This window comes from Cnephaeus nilssonii (genome assembly GCF_951640355.1).
Source record: "Cnephaeus nilssonii genome assembly, chromosome: 4".
In the NCBI taxonomy this organism is placed as follows: Eukaryota; Metazoa; Chordata; class Mammalia; order Chiroptera; family Vespertilionidae; genus Cnephaeus; species Cnephaeus nilssonii.
This window is the reverse complement of record NC_137075.1, coordinates 99,294,376-99,312,902: the sequence shown is the minus strand read 5'-3', so window position 1 is coordinate 99,312,902 and position 18,527 is coordinate 99,294,376. Positions and strand designations below refer to the sequence as shown.

General features: G+C 48.0%; 1 protein-coding gene across 3 annotated transcripts in view; it reads left to right on the top strand.

Moving 5' to 3' along the window:
- The window catches only part of NRDE2 (NRDE-2, necessary for RNA interference, domain containing), a 37,881-nt gene that overhangs the window by 16,316 nt on the left and 3,038 nt on the right, over positions 1-18,527 (top strand). For all 3 annotated transcript variants that reach the window (XR_013813436.1, XR_013813437.1, XM_079769185.1), the window contains exons 5-11: positions 2,484-2,934; positions 3,752-4,157; positions 5,911-6,044; positions 9,512-9,632; positions 11,733-11,908; positions 13,651-14,037; positions 17,089-18,017. Coding sequence is in view for 1 of the 3 variants with exons in the window: in XM_079769185.1 (XP_079625311.1) it covers positions 2,484-2,934; positions 3,752-4,157; positions 5,911-6,044; positions 9,512-9,632; positions 11,733-11,908; positions 13,651-14,037; positions 17,089-18,017 (2,604 nt within the window). In the remaining 2 variants the exon portion in view is untranslated. The remainder of the gene's footprint in view (positions 1-2,483; positions 2,935-3,751; positions 4,158-5,910; positions 6,045-9,511; positions 9,633-11,732; positions 11,909-13,650; positions 14,038-17,088; positions 18,018-18,527) is intronic.

Below are 18,527 nucleotides of genomic sequence, written 5' to 3'. Positions count from 1 at the left end.
TAAATTCAGAAAACTCAGTAAACCTGTTTTAGATATATGAATTTCTAAAATATTCATTTTTAGTGAAAATAAAATAGTAACGAAGGAGAACAAAACTAGTTTTTTACTTTAAATTTGTTCCTTGGGGAATGATAGGCTTATTTAGAGCAATTGTAGCATTATTTTATCTCCTCACCCTGTTGTTAAAGTTGTTTTTAACTCATAAATGGGACGGAGAGAGGTAATCTGGAGATAATCTAGGCGAAGCTGGGAGAGAGGATGAAGAGAAGGGTTTGAGAGAGCTCGTACGTATGTGTGAGACACGCTTCCCCCAAAGTGGACTCACTGCACCTGGGCAGCGAGGGAGCACAGGCACGCAGAGAGCTTCTCGGGTGGGTACCTGTTGGCCGTGGGAAGCCAACGAGGTGCTGGCTCAGCCACGGGGTGGGGGCAGAGCTCCCGGGAGTGGGGAGTTACAGAAGATGGCAGCAGGTCTCCTGCCTTTTCTCCCCTTGGCACTTTATTATGAAAATGTAAAAAAATACAGCGTAAGTTGGAAGGATTTTACAATGAACACTCATATACCTGCCCCCTACATTCTACCATCCTATATAATAAAAGACTAATATGCAAATTGTCCCCTTGGGAGTTCGAGTGGGAGACCAGGAGTTCGGTCGCTTGCTATGATGTGCACTGACCACCAGGGAGCGGTGTGGAACATGGCGGGTGACCAGTGGCGGTGGGGCACTGAGGGAGCGAGAGTAGTGGAATGGGCTATGAGGGAAGGAGGCGGGGAGGTGGGGAACCTGATCAGCCCTGATTGCCAGGCAGGCCTAGGGACCCTACCTGTGCACGAATTTCATGCACCGGGCCTCTAGTTTTATTATATTTGCCTAATATATCTGTCCATTCATCTATCAACCCATATTAGTTTTTGATGCAGTTCAAAGTAAATTGCCAACATCAATATACTACCCCTAAATACTTCAGCATGGATATCATTAGTCTAAGATTTGTTTCATTTTTATTCTTTTGATTTAAAATTTACATATATTGTAATACACAGATCTTCATTTGCTGAGTGTGACAGAGGGATGCACCTGGATTACCCAGACCTCTGTGAAAATGGAGAATACACTGTGACCCCAGAAAGTTTCCTCATGCTCCTTCCCAGTCAGTCTACACCCCACCTCCCCCGAGGCTGTCACTGTTCTAATTGTTTCTCATCATCAGTCAGCTTGGTCTCTTCTAGCATTTCATGTTCAATGGAATCAGATAGTGTGTACTCCTTTGTATCTGGCTTCTTTCACTCAGCGAAATGGTTTTGAGCTTCATCCGTGTTGTGGCATTTACCACCATTGGTTTCTTCATTCTTCAGTTGGCAGACACCTGGACTCCCTCCAGTATTTGGCTGTTGTGAATAAAGCTTATGAGAAGATTTGTGCCCAAGTATTTGTGTAGACATGTGGTTTCCTTTTTCTTGGGTAAATACCTAGGAATAGAATTACTGGGTCATAGGGTAGGTCTATACTTAGTTTTCCAAAGAAACTGCCAGACCTTTTCCCAAAGTGCTTGTACCAGTGTGTATTCCCTTCGACAGCATATGGGGGTCCTGGTTACCCTGCAGATTACTCACCAACATTTGGTATTGTCATTCTTTTTAATTTTGGCTGTTTTGATGGGTATGTGGCATATCTCTGTGGTTTTAATTTGCATTTCTTTGATGACTCATGATGTCCAACACTTTTTTCATGTGCTTATTGGCCGTTCATGTCTTCTTTTATGACTTCTGTCCAGATCTTTTGCCCATTTTTAAATTGGGTTGTTTATATAACATGTATACAGAGAAGTGCACAGTTTTCCTGAGCTTTTGTGCAGCTAGTCGGTAGTCATGTGTTCCTAACTCTGGGGACGCCTACACGTTCCATAAAAGCGTTTCAGAACCCAGCCTCTTTTCCTCTCGGGTAGAAAATAGCCAGATGTAATTTTATTTGACACACTTAGTTTCAGGATTAAAAAAGAATCTTAGACCTATATGTTATCTTTTTAAGTAGGGACACAGGACCATACTGAGGGAAAGGAGACAGAAGACTTGGTGTCACCTGAGGTCTCAGTGTCCTTATTTAGGAAGAGTGTAGAGGAGGGGATGATGGCTCCTGCCTTGCCTGTCGCCTGTGATTGTGATCAAACGACGTGATGTAGGTGACAGGACTCGAACTACAAAGCTCCAGGAAAGTGTAAATTACCAACATCCAGGAGGCAGGCATGATCTTAAACTCATGAGACCTTAACGAAGACTTTAAGTGTTAGAGGAGTAAGTTAAATGGACAGAAAAAGTTCATTGCTAATCCTATTTTCCTCAATAGAGGCAGTTTGAAGGTAAGGTGAATTTAAATATATGCATTTAACTTGCATAACAAGAGTTTTGAGTGTGATGAGCCTTCACCCATTCAGAGCTAGTGCACATATTTCCTCAATAACTTTCTCTCTTTTTCAAACTGAAGATACAAGAGGAAAGGAGACTCCTGCCTTGGCATTAACCCTAAGAAGCAGTGCATATCCTGGGAGGGGGCTCCCACAGGAAAGAAGCGTGCGCACCAGCATGTGGAGCGCTATTTCACGAAGAAGAACGTGGGGTTGATGAGCACCGACGGAGTTGCCGTTAGCAGTAAAACGGACCCTCCCTCGTCTGCACCCGTCTCCTTTATCCCAGTGAAGGACTCGGACGATGTGGTTCCTCCTGTTACAACCTGGTTGAACCCTCTGGGGATTTATGATCAATCCACCACCCAGTGGTTACAAGGACAAGGTCCTGCAGAGCAGGAATCCAAGCAGCCGGACTCACAGCCAGACCGTGAGAACGCGCTGCTCAAGGCCAGGGTGGAGGAGTTTAACAGGAGGGTGCGGGAGAATCCTCGGGATACTCAGCTGTGGATGGCGTTCGTTGCTTTTCAGGTAAGCATCCCTGTCCCACCTCTCCTACCTCACGTAGCATGGCAGTCCTCATTTTGGCAAAGTGATGTGCTTGGTGAGCTCCCAGGAGGAACCCAGGCACTGGGCATGTAAAGATGATTAGACTGTAGCACTTGCCCAGAGTGCAGGGAGAAGACTGGCGTGTGAAGAATTGTGCATCTGGGGAGATGAATGCCTTAATGTGTAATTTGGGGGTGGAATGAGGGAGTGACTTGCCATAGAGAGTAAGAAAGGGTTTCCAAGAGAAGGTGAAGTCTGAGCAGAATCTTGAAAGAGGACTGGATGCTCAGCAGGAGGGGGGACCTTGGGGAAGTCCAGACAGACCCTGCGGAGAGCGCAGAATGTGGAAGAGAAGGGCTGCTTGTTGAGTTACCTCATTAGGGCTACGTGCGCCCTTTCTAAAATACACAGGTTGTCTTAGTTCCACTTACGTTTTTTTGAACAACTTATACAATTATATTTTGTCCCTCATTTGACTGTTTTAATGGTCAAATTGATTCCAGAAAAGGTTTTCAAGGCATTGCATGCTAGTTATTGATACATAAATCTAAGTTTTAAATGACAGGCCAGTCAGGTGAAATAAATAAAAGATCAGTATACTAGGTGGCACAAGGACCCAAAGAACTGAGCTGCCATTAGAAGAAATTGTGATAAACTAGTGGTTATCAACAAAGTCCAAATAGCAGTTCATTTTGAGAGATGAGGAACCCTCTGGGGCTTGTAAGTAGCTGCCTGAGCAGCTGGGATCCTGAGGATGCGGTTCCCTGTGCATGTGTAAATGGGTGTTTTTGTTGTTGAGGATGAGGTCATGAGAAGCCCTGGCCTGTATGCCATCGAGGAAGGCGAGCAGGAGAAGCGGAAGAGGTCCCTGAAGCTCATCCTGGAGAAGAAGCTGGCCATTCTGGAGCGGGCCATCGACAGCAACCCGAGCAGCGTGGACCTGAAGCTCGCCAAGCTGAAGCTCTGCACGGAGTTCTGGGAGCCCTCCACGCTGGTCAAAGAGTGGCAGAAACTGATATTCCTACACCCCAACAATACAGCCCTTTGGCAGAAATACCTTTTGTTTTGCCAGAGCCAGTTCAGCACCTTTTCAATATCAAAAATTCACAGCCTTTATGGGAAATGCTTGAGTACATTGTCTGCTGTGAAGGATGGCAGCATCTTATCTCACCCTGAGCTGCCTGGCACCGAAGAGGCCATGTTTGGTAAGGACACAGTGACCAGATCCATTGACGTGGGAGGAATGGTGCTGCCTTTTTTTTTTTTTTTTTTTAATTAAAGGAGAGAGAGAGTGAGAGAGAGAGAAACATCAGTGATGAGAGAATCATTGATCGGCTGCCTCCTGCATGCCCCCTCCTGGGGATTGAGCCCACAACCTGAGCAGGTGCCCTGGCTGGGAATTGAACTGTGACCTCCTGGTTCATGGGTCAGTGCTCAACCACTGAGCCACACCTGCTGGGCAGGGAATAATGCTTTTGACTTTAATTGAAAATGAAAATTTATTTTGATTTATTTTAGAAGAGTCTAAGTTGATAAACCTTATCGAAAAATTGATAAAATGGATTAATCAAGAAAAAAACTATTATGACTCCTTTTGACCATGATGGGTTCTTCCCCTCCAGCTTCTTAGTGTTGGGGGAGGGGGGTACGGTAGAGACAGTAGAGTTAGGAAAGTATGCCTGGCCTAGAAGTTCCAGCTTCTCTGGTTACTAACCAGGGAGGCACAGTCAACACTCATCACCACTTTGGCTGCCAGCGGCCTGGTCTGTTGAGGTACCTGTGCTGCCCATCACCTCCAGTCCTAGGGTTTCGGGCAGTAATGCTTGTGGGATGCCCTCACTGACTGGAAATCTTTGCACAGGGATAGAGGTTACTGGTATTATATGGTTAGCATTTTTGGTGTGTGCCAAAGGAGCCTAGAATATAAATTTGTCCAGTAGTGAGATATCAGAGGCAGCATGGTATGCAGGAGCTAGAGAATGTCGCTCTTGACTTGAATCCTGGGTTTGCCCTTCAGTGGTTCTGGTATGACCTTGGATAAGTTCCTTAACCTGTTTAAGCTCCTGTTTCTCCCTCAGCAACAATTGTATGCTACTTGCTTTACAGTGTTATATGGTGAAAATATATGGCGAGTCTAGCTCAGTGTCTGGCACACCGCCGACAGTTAGTGGGTCAAAACCCTGCTATTGCAATGAACTTCTAAAGATCTAGATATATTGCTCTAGAGATAACAAGCATTTACCACACTGGCATAACGAGCCGTGTGTTTGCTATCATTTGTGATGTGCTCAAATCGTTACTTAGTAAATGGAATTGCACCACATTTAAGGCAAACTGAAATGTTCAGGCATGGAACCTTGATTTGGTTACAGCCGACTGAGCATATAATGAAAATTGCTGGTGAATAATGCCATCTAGTGATCCACTGAGGACAGATCTTGGCGTTCTGGTAAGAAATAAAAAAGTACCATGCCATCCTTTTCTAGAAATTTTCTTGTGGGCATAACTAGCATTTAAACAAGGGCCATAAGTAAGGGGAAAAAGGGACATAAGTGAGTCTTCATATTGGGTGGGGGGAGGTGGGGACTCTTGTTTTCTCTCTCCATGTTTCACCACCTTCATCGTGGAAGTTTCCTTGGATTGCTAGCATCTATCTGAGAAACAATCCTTTGAGTTTTTGATAACCAATATTCAGACCAACCTCTTGCCTTACATTTATGTATATGTAGTTTTTATTGTTAATATTTGTATTCTGTGATGGTTTTATATAAAAATTAAATGAATATACTTTGATTACAGAGCTGTTGTAGGTATCAAAGCAGGACATGTAGGTATCACAGCTTTGAAAATACAACAGTAACTGATTTCAGAGAGAAGATGTTCTCGGTGTTACTGTGTCTTAGAAATCAGGTTATTTTTCCTCGATGGTGTTAACCAGAGTTCTCTGCCTGCTTTCAGCGCTCTTTCTTCAGCAGTGCCACTTCCTGCGCCAGGCCGGGCACGCGGAGAAGGCCGTCTCCTTGTTCCAGGCCATGGTCGACTTCACCTTCTTCAAACCCGACAGCGTCAAAGATCTGCCCACCAGAGGACAGGTAGGAGCTCCGCTTTCCTTTCTCTCCGCCCTTTACTCCCTCCCCCTCTTTCCTTCCCTGCTCCTCTCTCTTTTGGGGGGAGGGATGGATCATGGGAGGTGGTGGTGGGTATTTATTTTTTTTTTAATCCTCACCTGAGGGTATTTTCCCATTGATTTTTAGAGAGAGTGGAAGGGAGAGGGAGAGACAGAGAGAAACACCAATGTGAGAGAGACACATTGATTGGTTGCCTCCTGCATGCCCATTACCAGGGCTGGGAGCCTGCAACCGAGGTACATGCCCTTGACTGGAATCGAACCTGGGACCCTTCCGTCTGCAGGTTGACACTCTATCCACTCAGCCAAACCAGCTATGGCGGTGGTGGTAGTATTTTTAAAATACCATATATATATATATATTTAAATATATATATTTTATTGATTTTTTACAGAGAGGAAGGGAGAAGGATAGAGAGTTAGAAACATTGATGAGAGAGAAACACCAATCAGCTGCCTCCTGCACACATCCTACTGGGGATGTGCCTGCAACCAAGTACATGCCCTTGACTGGAATCGAACCTGGGACCCTTGAGTCCGCAGGCCGAAGCTCTAGCCACTGAGCCAAACTGGTTAGGGCTCCATGTTGTAGAATTTTTTTGAATTGCCTATAAAGACTGTTTTTATCATCATTTTTTCCCCACTAGAAAAACCACAGGATTTTATTGTTCTCCTGTCGAAGGGCAGGTCTTTGCAGGACGGGGGTGTGAATTTTGAAAGCAGGGAGGAACCCCTGCTTGCCAGCGATGAGTGGGCTCCGCAGGACCACAATGGCCGAGTCCCTGCACAGGAGCCGTTCCTTGTGGGCTGGCTTGGACTTCTTGCCCTGGCCTCTCGGGGCCCTCGGGCCACATCTCCTTCACCTCTCCAGCCCCATGTCGCAGTGCCTGTCAAGCCATCACTCGGCCCAGGAGCTGCTTCTTGTTGCGACAGTTGATGAGCACCTGGGTTGTTCTTGACCGGCTGCGTGAGTACGGAGAGTGGGCCGTGTTAGACTCTCCCTGCTCCGCTTCTGCAGCTCCTCTGGGTCATCTCACTCGGGCTGTGGAGAAGGCTCATGGTGGCGGTGGTTATGCGCTCACAACGCTCCCGTCCTCCACATTGCGTCGGCCTCAGAAGAGAAATATCATTATTATTTTTATCTATTTTTCTTCCCAGAAAAAGTTGGGTTAAAGAATATTGGTGAATATTTGGATAACTGATTATTCGTATAGTAAGCTAGATAAGTTATTTTAAGACATATTTTGCTACTTACGAGTATGCTGTGCTACAGCAGTGATTCTTAGCCAACTCTGCAGAGCATGGGGTGTGTGGTTGGGGCGCAAGGTCAGGGTCAGGGTCATGCTCATGGCCACCCCTTTGCTGATGAGAGCAGTTTCTCATGGGCCGGGGGGAGGGCCCTGCCCAGGACTGGGGCATCGGCAGCCTCTCCTCTGATGTGTCAACAGAGCCTGATCCAAGCTCTTGGGTTAACAGCACAGGTAATTACAAAGCATTTACATGACAACCTTGAAATAGAGCTTTTCATTTAATGACTTTCTGTATGTAGGAGTAAATTGTCACCATAAGCAGGCAGAGTCTGGTATTACTGGTCTGTGTTTCTGTGGAATGAATAAATTGGTTATAACCTTTATCACACTTTAAAAAGAAAACACCTTTTTTTGAGTAAATAAAACCTGTAAAGAGGGAGTGTAGCGAGGCTGGTGTGCCTCAGTGGTTGAGCATCGACCTATTATGAACCAGGAGGTCACAGTTCAATTCCTGGTCTGGGCATATGCCCCTGTTATGGGCTCAATCCCCATTCTCTCTCATCATTAATGTTTCTAACTTTCTCTCCCTCTCCCTTCCTTTCTGAAATCAATTACAAATAATAAATAAAAATAATAGAGTAATATGCAAATTGACCGTACCTTCGCTATGCCCACGATTGGCCAGGAGGCACAAGGGGGCGGGACTCGGGGTGGCCCGGGTGGCTGATTGGGCCGGCAAGACACTGAGCTCGCGTCGCCAGCGGTGGCGTGAGCTCAGCGTCTGCGCCATGGCTGTGCTGCATTACAGAAGGGGCCTCTGGGGCAGCGAGCCCACATCCCGCCGCCGACCATCAAAAGCGGGGAGCTGGGTGTCCGCTCTGGCACCAGCGGACAGACACCCAGCTCCCCCACGATCGAAAGTGAAAGCGGGGGAGCTGGGTGTCTGTCCGCTCCGGCACCAGGCCAAAAGCCTCCGCCGGAGGCTTTCGAAAGGCCTGGTGCCCCCTGCCATCGAAAGCGGGGAGCAGGCTGCCAGCAGTGTCCGCGGAGCGTGCTAGGCTTTGCGGGGCAGTGGATATGGCCTGGATGGCAGGTTAGGCCTAGGGGACTCTACACGTGCATGATTTAATCATGCACTGGGCCTCTAGTAATAAATAAATTTAAAAAGAGAGGGAGTGTAGTCCTCCAGTTCCCTTCCTGAGGTGGCTGACGTGGGCTCAGCATCCAGGGCCCATGTCATGATGTCCGCCCTGCCCTTCATGGCTCTCCTGGACACCGCCCTCCTCCTGGCGTGCGAGGCACTTCCGGGGCTCAGGCTGGATAATCCTGCGGCTCCTGGCCCACGGTGTGCCCGTTCGAAGCCTGGTATCCTCCTCAAAGGTTTCCCACAAAAGCTCCCATTGAGTCAGTTACTGGCTCTCTTTTAAAGTCCTTGCTGTTGGTTGATAGCAACATCGCTTTCCTGTTCCTTGCTGTGTTCACATTCTGTTCCATGTGGAATTATTGCCACTGAACTGGTTACCACACACTGCAGACCTAACGTCCAGATGAGTGAGGGAGGGGCCAGGCTTGCAGGCTTTTTATTCACTGGGTGCCTGCCATGTATAGCTCTGTGCCAGCAAGTGTTTAATGAGTCCCTACTAGGTGCTGGGCGCTGTGCCAGGTGCTAGGAGCAGAGAGTGGAGATGTGGCCATGTCCTCAGGACCTCCGCATCTGTCCTGATGAAACCTTGGCTCCCCTTCCCCTCTGAGGGTCTCGAAAGCAGCATGACTTCGGGTAGCAGTTAGGGGGCCTGGCAGTGCCAGTGCTTCCTGTTAGACTGGCCCACCAGGGTCAGAACTGGGAAACCATTCTGCTCCTGCCCTTCTCAACAACCTAGGCCAGTCGTTGAAACCCAATCTTGGACGTGTCATCCCATCACTTTTGCCATATTCTTGGTCCAGCCCATACTCAAGGGTGTGAATCCCATAGCCCTGAGGGCTACCGTGGAGGTTGCCCCCCCCCCCCACTAGATAATTACATTTTCTGTTTTGGGGGGTGTGTTATATCTACTTCAGAGACTGATGACGGGCAAGGTTTCACGAAGCATAGCCTCTCTTATGCCAGCCCGCACCTAATTTGCCTGGTGACTCAGCAGTTTTGTACAAGTTGGGCTAACCTCCGTGTCTTACATCTGAACAGGTAGAGTTCTTTGAGCCCTTTTGGGACAGTGGAGAGCCCCGGGCTGGGGAGAAGGGCGCCCGAGGCTGGCGAGCGTGGATGCACCAGCAGGAGCGGGGCGGCTGGGTGGTCATCAACCCAGGTAAGGCCCTCGCAGCACGCGTGTGAGTTTTTCTTCTGGGACTTGTTTTCACGTCGTCATGGTTATTTGTTTATATGTATAAGCCATTAGCAGTAGCTTAAGAACATTGTACAAATGTCAGAAGTACATTAAGTAGATGTCCCGGGAGAATAGACTGTTTTCCTCTTAGAGCCTTTGAAGCAGTTGACCCCTCTCTGCATCATGCTTGGAGGCTTTGAGTTCTCCGAGTTGAAATGCTTCATTTTTCCTTTTCAGGCTCCCGAAGAGCTGGTCTTGTTGCTAATCCCCACCCCCATTTTAGTGTGTATTTAAGGCAGTCTTTTTGTTTTCTTGGCAGTGTCCAGATAATTTGAAAATACATGCCTTTTAAGGAATACTATAAAATTATTAACTAGCAAAAAAAATAAAATTATTAACTAGCATTTCTATAAATGTCATTCTAAATGACCCCAAAGTACTTTCCAGAGTTATCCTCTAAAACAGCCCTGACCAATAGAACTATAACTCAAGCACATGTGTAACTTCACATTATCTAGTAGCCACCTAAAACAAGCAAAAAGAAAAGAGGTGAAATTAATTCTGGTAATGTGTGTTGTTTAACCTAGTATGTAAAAACATTAACATTTCAACATTTAATCAGTAGTAAGAAACTAATGAGGTGTTTTGCATGCTTCCCCATACGAACTCTGAAACCTGGCGTGTGTTTTCCATGTGTAGCACATCTCAGCTCAGACCAGCCACTTTCAAGGGCTTGATAGCCACATATTAACGCTGCTGTTTTGGCCAGTGCAGCTCTTAGCTGGTCAGGAAGTGCCTGGTTTCATTGCACATGTGAGGGAGAGCGCGGTGGATGGGCACTCACCAGGCTCGGCCAGCCTCCTTTCACAGGTATCACCTTCCAGTTTTCATCTGAGAAATGAAAACTTGGGATTGGCTGTGATCTCCCTGGCAGTGCAGAGCTGCAGGCCAGGTGGCATGTCTGTCACCTCTCAGGCGGGGCCCTGCAGGTGTTTGGGGTAACTTTGCCAGCACTTGTTTTCTGTGTAACTTTGAAGATTTTTTTTTTTTCACTTAGCATAGTTCCCCTGAGATTCAGCCAATTTGTTGTGTATGTCAATAGTTCATTCATATTTATTGCCCAGTAGTGTTCCATGGCATAGCTGTACCAGTTTGTGTATGTTGTTCCCAGCTTTGGGCTGTTGTGAATAAAGCTTTGCTGTGGGCATTCGTGGATAGGGTTTTGTGTGAACATAGGTTTCCATTTTTCTGGCATCAGCACCAAAAAGTGCAATTGCTGGGCCTTATGGTGAGTGCATGTTTAGTTTTACAAGAAACTGCCAAACTTTTCCAAGTGGCGGTACCATTTTACATGCCCTGTTTGTTTCTGTTTAAATGTGGAACTTTACAGGTGATTCAGACTCTTCTCTTCTATTCTGCATGCTCAGAGTCAGGAAACAGGGAAATAAAGGATACCACCAAAGGATAAAGGATATCACTGAAGGATATCTTGAATTGACATTTTTTAAAAGAAGTGAACATAGGTCATAATCGTAAGGTCACTGGCTAAAAATTCAGATGGCTTAAGAAAATCTAAACCAATGTTGTCATTAAATGTCATTTAGCATTCTAGAATGGTGTTGTCTAGTAGTAGCCACTAGCCACATATGGCTCTTTTAATTAAAATGGAATAAAATTAAAAACTCACTTCTTCTACCAGCTACATTTCAAGTGCCAGTAAGTCCCCTGTGGTGGTGGCTACTCTGTCAGACAGCACAGATATAGAACGTTGAATCACCACAAAAAGCTGTGTTGGTCAGTGCTGTTCTAGAATATGTGTCCTCATTTTCATTGGTGTGATAGCGTTAAAAATCATTAGATTCCATCAGCTGACCTACCGTTTTTGGGGGACCTTGATTGTGATTGCAGGAGAGGCCATCAGTAAAGGCCACTGAGCCTTCCGGAAGGCTGGGCCTAGGTAGCTCTTACTCATCTTGGCATTCCAGGTGCCACCACAGTGGCTGGCATCCAGGTGGATTTGGGTGTTGGTGGTGATGGTTTTATTTGCTGGTTAGGTGAGCTAGAAGTTTTGTTCTTGCCTAGATGATGATGATGATGAGCCAGAAGAGGATGACCAAGACATCAGAGATAAGACTCTGCCCAGGTGGCAGATCTGGCTTGCTGCTGAGCGATCCCGAGACCAGAGGCACTGGCGGCCGTGGCGCCCTGATAAGACCAAGAAGCAAACGGAGGAAGACTGTGATGATCCAGAGAGACAGGCAAGTACCCCACCCCAGGAGGGACCCCAGCCATCGGGTCTTTGCCTTCTCCCCATTCCCATTGGGTTTGGGTACCCAAAGAATGTGTTGGGCTCTCAGAGCACTTAGGAGATGCTAGCCTGGCTCTTGTTCCTATCTGGAAACTTCCCTCTCATTGAAAACCAGGGTAGAATTTCATTGGCTGCTGGTGACGTAGGAGCTGAGAGGCACTTGACCAGGTAGTTCCTGCCCCTGAATAGGAGCGATGGTCTTCCAGCTTTTTCACATGGAAGCTGGAGGGCTCAGGGTTTAAAAACACAGAATCCCTGTCCTAGATTCTTTAACTGTGTTCACTTTCCCCGCCCTCCTTATATCCTCAGAAACATGGCAGATAGGTTTGACTCCAGAAGACAAGGGGGACTGGATGTAGGGCCGTTTGGGGACAGTCGGCGTACAGCTAGTCTTGCTGGAGAGGGAACTAGCAGTTGCAGCCTGCTGTGTGCCAGGCATTGAACTCACGTTAGCTCTGTTAACGCCGTTGCCGCGTGACTCGGTACATGCTGCTCTGTCTTGTGGCCACAGCTCTGGGAGCTTTCCTTTAAAATAAAGGAAAAGATCCTCTTTGATACCTGGAATTGACCCAGCTTCACAAGATACATTTTATATTGCTTGGAATAAAATATAATAAGTATGTATTATATAACATGGTATAGTATGGACTGAGAGTAGGGAGGCTTGTCAGCTTTGGAATGGTTTGTTGTCTGTGACCCTCCCTACCTGTTACATGCCTCGAGGGTGAAGATGTTTGCCTGTTTTCTACACTGCTGAACCACCAGTGCTCCGTGCGGGGACTGGCGTGAGGCGAGTGTGCACGTGAGCTTCCTCTCCTGGCTGTAGCTGGAAGGTTCAGGGAGGACCTGGGGTCTTTCGGTGGTGGTTGAGGGTTTTGCAGAATTCATTATCCTTCCAGAAATCAGTTCTCAAGGCTCAAAATCTGGGCAGTTTCCTGGAAGCTCATTTCTGGAGCATACCACTGCTGCAAGCAGTTTCTTGTCACTTAGCTTTTTCTCTACGCCAAGCCTGGAGATTTCTGATTGACTGATGGTTTTGATGAGTTGACTCCAGGTAGTCCTTTGCTCAGAGCCACAAAGACCAATCAGATGCGCAGGACCTTGGAACAAAGCCTTACATTTTAAAGTTATACCTGAAGTCAGCTACGAACACTCACAGTTGGTATTAGGCTCTTAAAATTGCTCTCAACACGGTCCTTGCTCCTGTAGTTTCCTTCTTCCCTTCCCTTCCTGCTGTTTATCTATTTTTTAGCATATTTTTCATTTCCTAAAGCAGTTTTGTACCAAAAAACCACAGAATAATAAAGTTATTCTTCTATCTTAAAAAAAAAAATTTACACTTGTAACTACAAAGCAATTGTGTGTCCTTTCAGAAGTGAGTGATTCTAGATTTTCTATGAATCCAGCAGGATACTTTGAAAATTTTTGGCTCCAGCCTGCCCATGGGCCTCCCTCCTTCCGAGAATCCCAGGAGTGTGGGAACTTATCCTGCAGCGCTCCGGGTTGTCTTGAGAGGCCTCTAGCTTTTTTGCATCTTGCAGAAAAATTGTATAATGTTCAAAATTGTATAAAGTTGAATCATTATACATTCATGTGAAGAGAATTGTGGGAGAATTGTGATGGTTTTTGTTTGTTCATTACAATAAACAAACAAACCGAGCCCCTGAACAGGTCCCTTTGTCTTTATTGCAGGTGCTGTTTGATGATATTGGACAATCTCTAATCCGGCTTTCCAGCCACGCTCTTCAGTTCCAGCTGATTGTGGCCTTTCTGCAGTTCTTGGGGGTGCCTGCTGGCTTCAGCCCTCCAGCCTCCTGCCTCTACCTGGCCATGGATGAGAACAGCATCTTCGATAACGGACTTTATGACGAACAGCCATTGACTTCTCTCAACCTTTCATTTTCTGGCGTCAGCTGTGTCGGTCGCACGGACCAGTTGGGCTGTCGGCGCTGGACCAGGGGTCACAGCCGAGAGGGCGAGGAGTTCATCCGCAACATCTTCCACCTGGTGATGCCTTTGTTTTCAGGCCCGGAGAGGTCCCAGCTCTGCTCCTCCTGGCTACGGTACGAGATCGCAAAGGTAACTCCGGCCCCCTCTACCCCTGCGTGGGGACTTCCCTTTGTGTCCGTATTTATAAAGGCTCTTGGTGTTCTTCAGGGTCCTGGGCCACAGCACCTTGTTCTTCGGGGACCGTAAAGGCACCTGGTGTGTGGCTGCCCTTTCAGAGGGGCCACAGCCAAGAGGAATGCAGGAGTGACTGGGCTATCTGTGTTGATTCTTGTATCACCAGATGCCTGTGATTATGTGAGCTCTTAGTGTTAAGAACCAAGCTTAAGCTTAAGCAGGGTAAGAGGGTTTAGGGGCTTATTAAAATAGATAAAATAAGCTACTTACCCTGCTCTTTTATCTATGTATCTGCTAGAAATTTGTCCAGAATAGACTCTTCCGCCCTCTGCTGGCCAAAGTTAGTATAGAATCTTAACCCCCAAAGTTCTAACATTTTAACTACAGATTGCACACACCAGGTTGTATTACCTTCTATATATATATATAAAAGGCTAAGTGTCTGGCCGGCCAGTTGCTATGATGCGTACTGACCACCAGGGGGCAGATGTTCAACGCAGTAGCTGCCATGACACACACTGGCCATTTAAAAATAAATGGTACCACAGACCTAGTGCCCACAAAGCAACACTTGGCTTCCCCCAAGTGGGACACAGGCCCCGTCACCACCCGGGAGCGACACCCCACCAAATCACAACCAACGCTGCCAAGACCCCATGGCACAAAATGCAGCCCACAGCCCAGCCCAGCCCAGCCCAGAAACGGTCGCTGTGGGCGCCGGGTAATGATGTTACATAGCAACACCCAGCTTCTTCTCCCTAACAACTAGCCTCCTTGGAGTTTCTGCAGCCAGGAACCCGACTTGCTTTATAGTGAGTTGCATACATTTTACAGTTTAACCAAATGTCTGAGAAGCTTTTTCACGTGCCTCATCTCATTTGATCCTCACAGAAGTCCTGGAATAGATAGATAGGAGACTCAGTAGAATTCTATTTTCTTTTCATTAGCCGGAAAACAGATTTAGAAAGCTTAGAAACTTGACCTGACTGAAAAGAAGTAAGGAATGGTGGAACCTGAAAATGACTTCAGGTTTTCTCACTGCATAGAATATAGTCAAACACTGCTGCAGTTAAATATTTTACCCTTTGTTCTGCCTGCGTGATCTACAGTAATAATCTGCTTTGTTTTGATATTTACTGCTGTGTTGTTGACAATTACCTGAAAGAGAATTTGGGGTGCTTCACTGGGCTGGAAAAAGTTTAGCTAAATCAGAAAGCAGGTCTAATTAAGCAAGTTTATTCTATATATACTAGAGGCCTGGTGCACGAAAATTCGGCCCCTCAGCCTGGCCTGCACCCTCTTGCAGTCCTGGAGCCCTCAGGGATGTCCACCTGCCAGCATAGGCCCGCTCCCTGGGGGATCAGGCCTAAGCTGGCAGTTAGACATCCCTCTGGCAGCCCGGGAGCCCTCGGGGAATGTCCAACTGATGTCTTAGGCCCGCTCCCCAGGGGAAGCGGGCCTAAGCTGTAGTAGGACATCCTTAGCGCTGCCAAGGAGGCGGGAGAGGCTCCCCCACTGCCGCTGCACTCACAGCTGTCAGCCCAGCTTGTGGCTGAGCACAGCTCCCCCTGTGGGAGTGCACTGATCACCAGGGGGCAGCTCCTGTGTTGAGCGGTCTGCCCCTGGTGGTCAATGCATGTCATAGCGACCAGTCGTTCCCAGTAGTTCCGCTGTTAGGGTCAATTTGCACATTACCCTTTTATTATCCTATATAATAAATAGGTAATATGCAAATTGACTGTTACACTCTTGCACAAGATGGCCGCCCCCAGGTGGTCACAAGATGGCCGGCAGGGAAAGGCAGTTGTGGGTGACCCGGCTGGCAGGGGAGGGCAGTTGGGGGCAACTGGGCCTGCAGGGGAGGGCAGTTGTGGGCGACCAGGCTGGCAGGGGAGGGCAGTTGGGGGCGACCAGGATGGCAGGGGAGGGCAGTTAGAGGCAACTGGGCTGGCAGGGGAGGGCAGTTAGGGGTGACCGGGCCGGCAGGGGAGGGCAGTTGGGGGCGACCGGGCCGGCAGGGGAGCAGTTAGGCATCGATCAGGCTGGCAGGGGAGTGGTTAGGGGGTGATCAGGCTGGCAGGCAGAAGTGGTTAGGGGCAATCAGGCAGGCAGGCAAGCAGTTGGGAGCCAGTGGTCCCGGATTGTGAGAGGGATGTCCCATCTGCCGGCAGTCGGACATCCCTCGAGGGGTTGCAGATTGGAGAGGGTGCAGGCTGGGCTGAGGGACACCCACTCCAGTGCATGAATTTCGTGCAACAGGCCTCTAGTATAGGATAAAAGGCTAAGTTGACTTGCACATACACGGTACATATAAAGCTCTCGCTGGTACCAATCTCACGCATGTGTTTCGATCTGTCATTGTCGATCATGAATTTGGTTGACACTTCTATTATAAAGAAAGGGCTAATAGCAATATTAAAGTATTTCTTCTAATTAATTTCCTTTTAATGTGCACAAACCCGTGCACTGGGACACTAGTTAAAGTATAAAATTGGGAGGCTGTCTCTTTGGAGAAGAACATTTAGAGTATGTCAGCCTTGTTTGTAGAGGTTTCAGATGGAAACCTGGATGTTTCATTTTGGGGTTTCTGTGGCTTTGGTAAAAAATCCTGATTTGTGCCTGGCTAGTGTGCTCAGTGGTTAGAGCATCAGGTCATGCTCCGAAAAGTCTTGGGTTTGATTTCCAGTTAATAGCATGTACCTGGTTTGCAGGTTCGATCCCGGCCCCAGTCAGGGCGTGTGCGGTAGGCAACCAATTGATGTGCGTCTCTCACATCTATGTCTCTCTTTCTCCCCCAACCCTCTTTTCCCTTCCACTCCCTCTAAAAATCAATAGAGGAAAAAGAAATCCTGATTTGTTTCCCAGCTCAGAGAGCCTAAGTGTTTACCAAGCATGTGGTGGAGGAAGAAAGTGTAGACGCCTCATGTGGCTTTCTCAAGCTGACAATACCCCGGGATTGCTTTAACATCCAGAGCACATGGAGTCATCTTTCCTCTCTACCTCTAGGTCATTTGGTGTCTGCACACTAAAAACAAGAAGAGGTTAAAATCACGAGGAAAGAACTGCAAAAAACTAGCCAAGAATCTCCTTAAGGAGCCAGAAAACCGCAACAATGTTTGCCTCTGGAAGCAGTATGCACATCTGGAATGGTTGCTTGGCAACACAGAGGACGCCAGAAAAGTTTTCGATACAGCACTCAGCTCGGCAGGGAGCGGGGAGCTGAAGGACCCTGAGGTCTGTGAGCTCAGTCTGCTCTATGCTGAGCTGGAGCTGGAGCTGGCGCCAGACACCAGAGTGGCCACCGCGGCCCGAGCTGTTCACATACTAACCAGGCTGGCTGAGAGTGGTCCCTATGGGCCCTACACTGGGCAAGTCCTGGCCGTTCACATTTTGAAAGCTCGGAAGGCTTACGAACATGCACTGCAGGACTGTTTGGGTGAGAGCTGTGTCTCCGATCCAGCTGCCACCGCCTCCCTTAACCGCCTAGTTAGCGTGGTTAAATGCTTTATGCTCTTCCAGTATTTGACCATAGGGATCGATGCCGCTGTGCAGATACACGAGCAGGTGTTTGCAAAACTGAAGGGCTCTCTTTCCCCAGAAGGCCCGGGCCTGGAGGCCAGTGCCTGCCCCCCGAGTGTGAGCAGCGTCCTCGAGGCGGTCACACTGATGCACACGAGCCTGCTCAGGTTCCACATGAAAGTCAGCGTTTACCCTCTGGCTCCTCTGCGGCAGGCGCTCTCAGAGGCTTTAAAGTTGTATCCAGGCAACCAGGTTCTTTGGAGGTCCTACGTTCAGGTTCAGAACAAGTCCCACAGCGCCAGCAAGACCAGGAGATTCTTCGATGCAGTCACCAGGTCTGCGAGACCCTTGGAGCCTTGGCTGTTTGCCATTGAAGCTGAGAAAATGAGGAAAAGACTGGTGGAGACCGTCCAGAGGTAATTACGTCCGTCTTGTTCATATGTCCACACCTTGATGGAATGTGTGCGTGTCCCCCAGCCTCTGAGCCTCAGGGTGCAGAAATGAACACGGCCAGCGCTTGGCACACTGGTGTGGGTGTGTAGGGTTTACAGAAGAGACTTGCAAAGAGCAGCATCTTGCATTAGAGGCTTTTGTGGCCGTCTGCCTAGGCCATGCCTTCTGGGATCCTGCACCTTGCTTATGGTTTGTGGGTGGGAATGGTCAGGCCTTCAGTATCGCAGACGCTGTGGTGAAAGCATATGGGTAAGAGCCGGGCCCTGGAGTTGGACTCTGGGGGCACATCCCAGCTCTTCCATTTACCAGCTGTGTGACCTTGGACAAGCCACTTCGCCTCTCTGACAGGTTCCCGAGTAGCAAGGACTTGGTGTGTGAGAAACCACAGAACCCTGGACACTGCCTTCCTCTGGCTTTGGAGGAGCGCATCACATCTGTGCTCCACACCCCCAGCACCCCCAGACCTGAGGGAC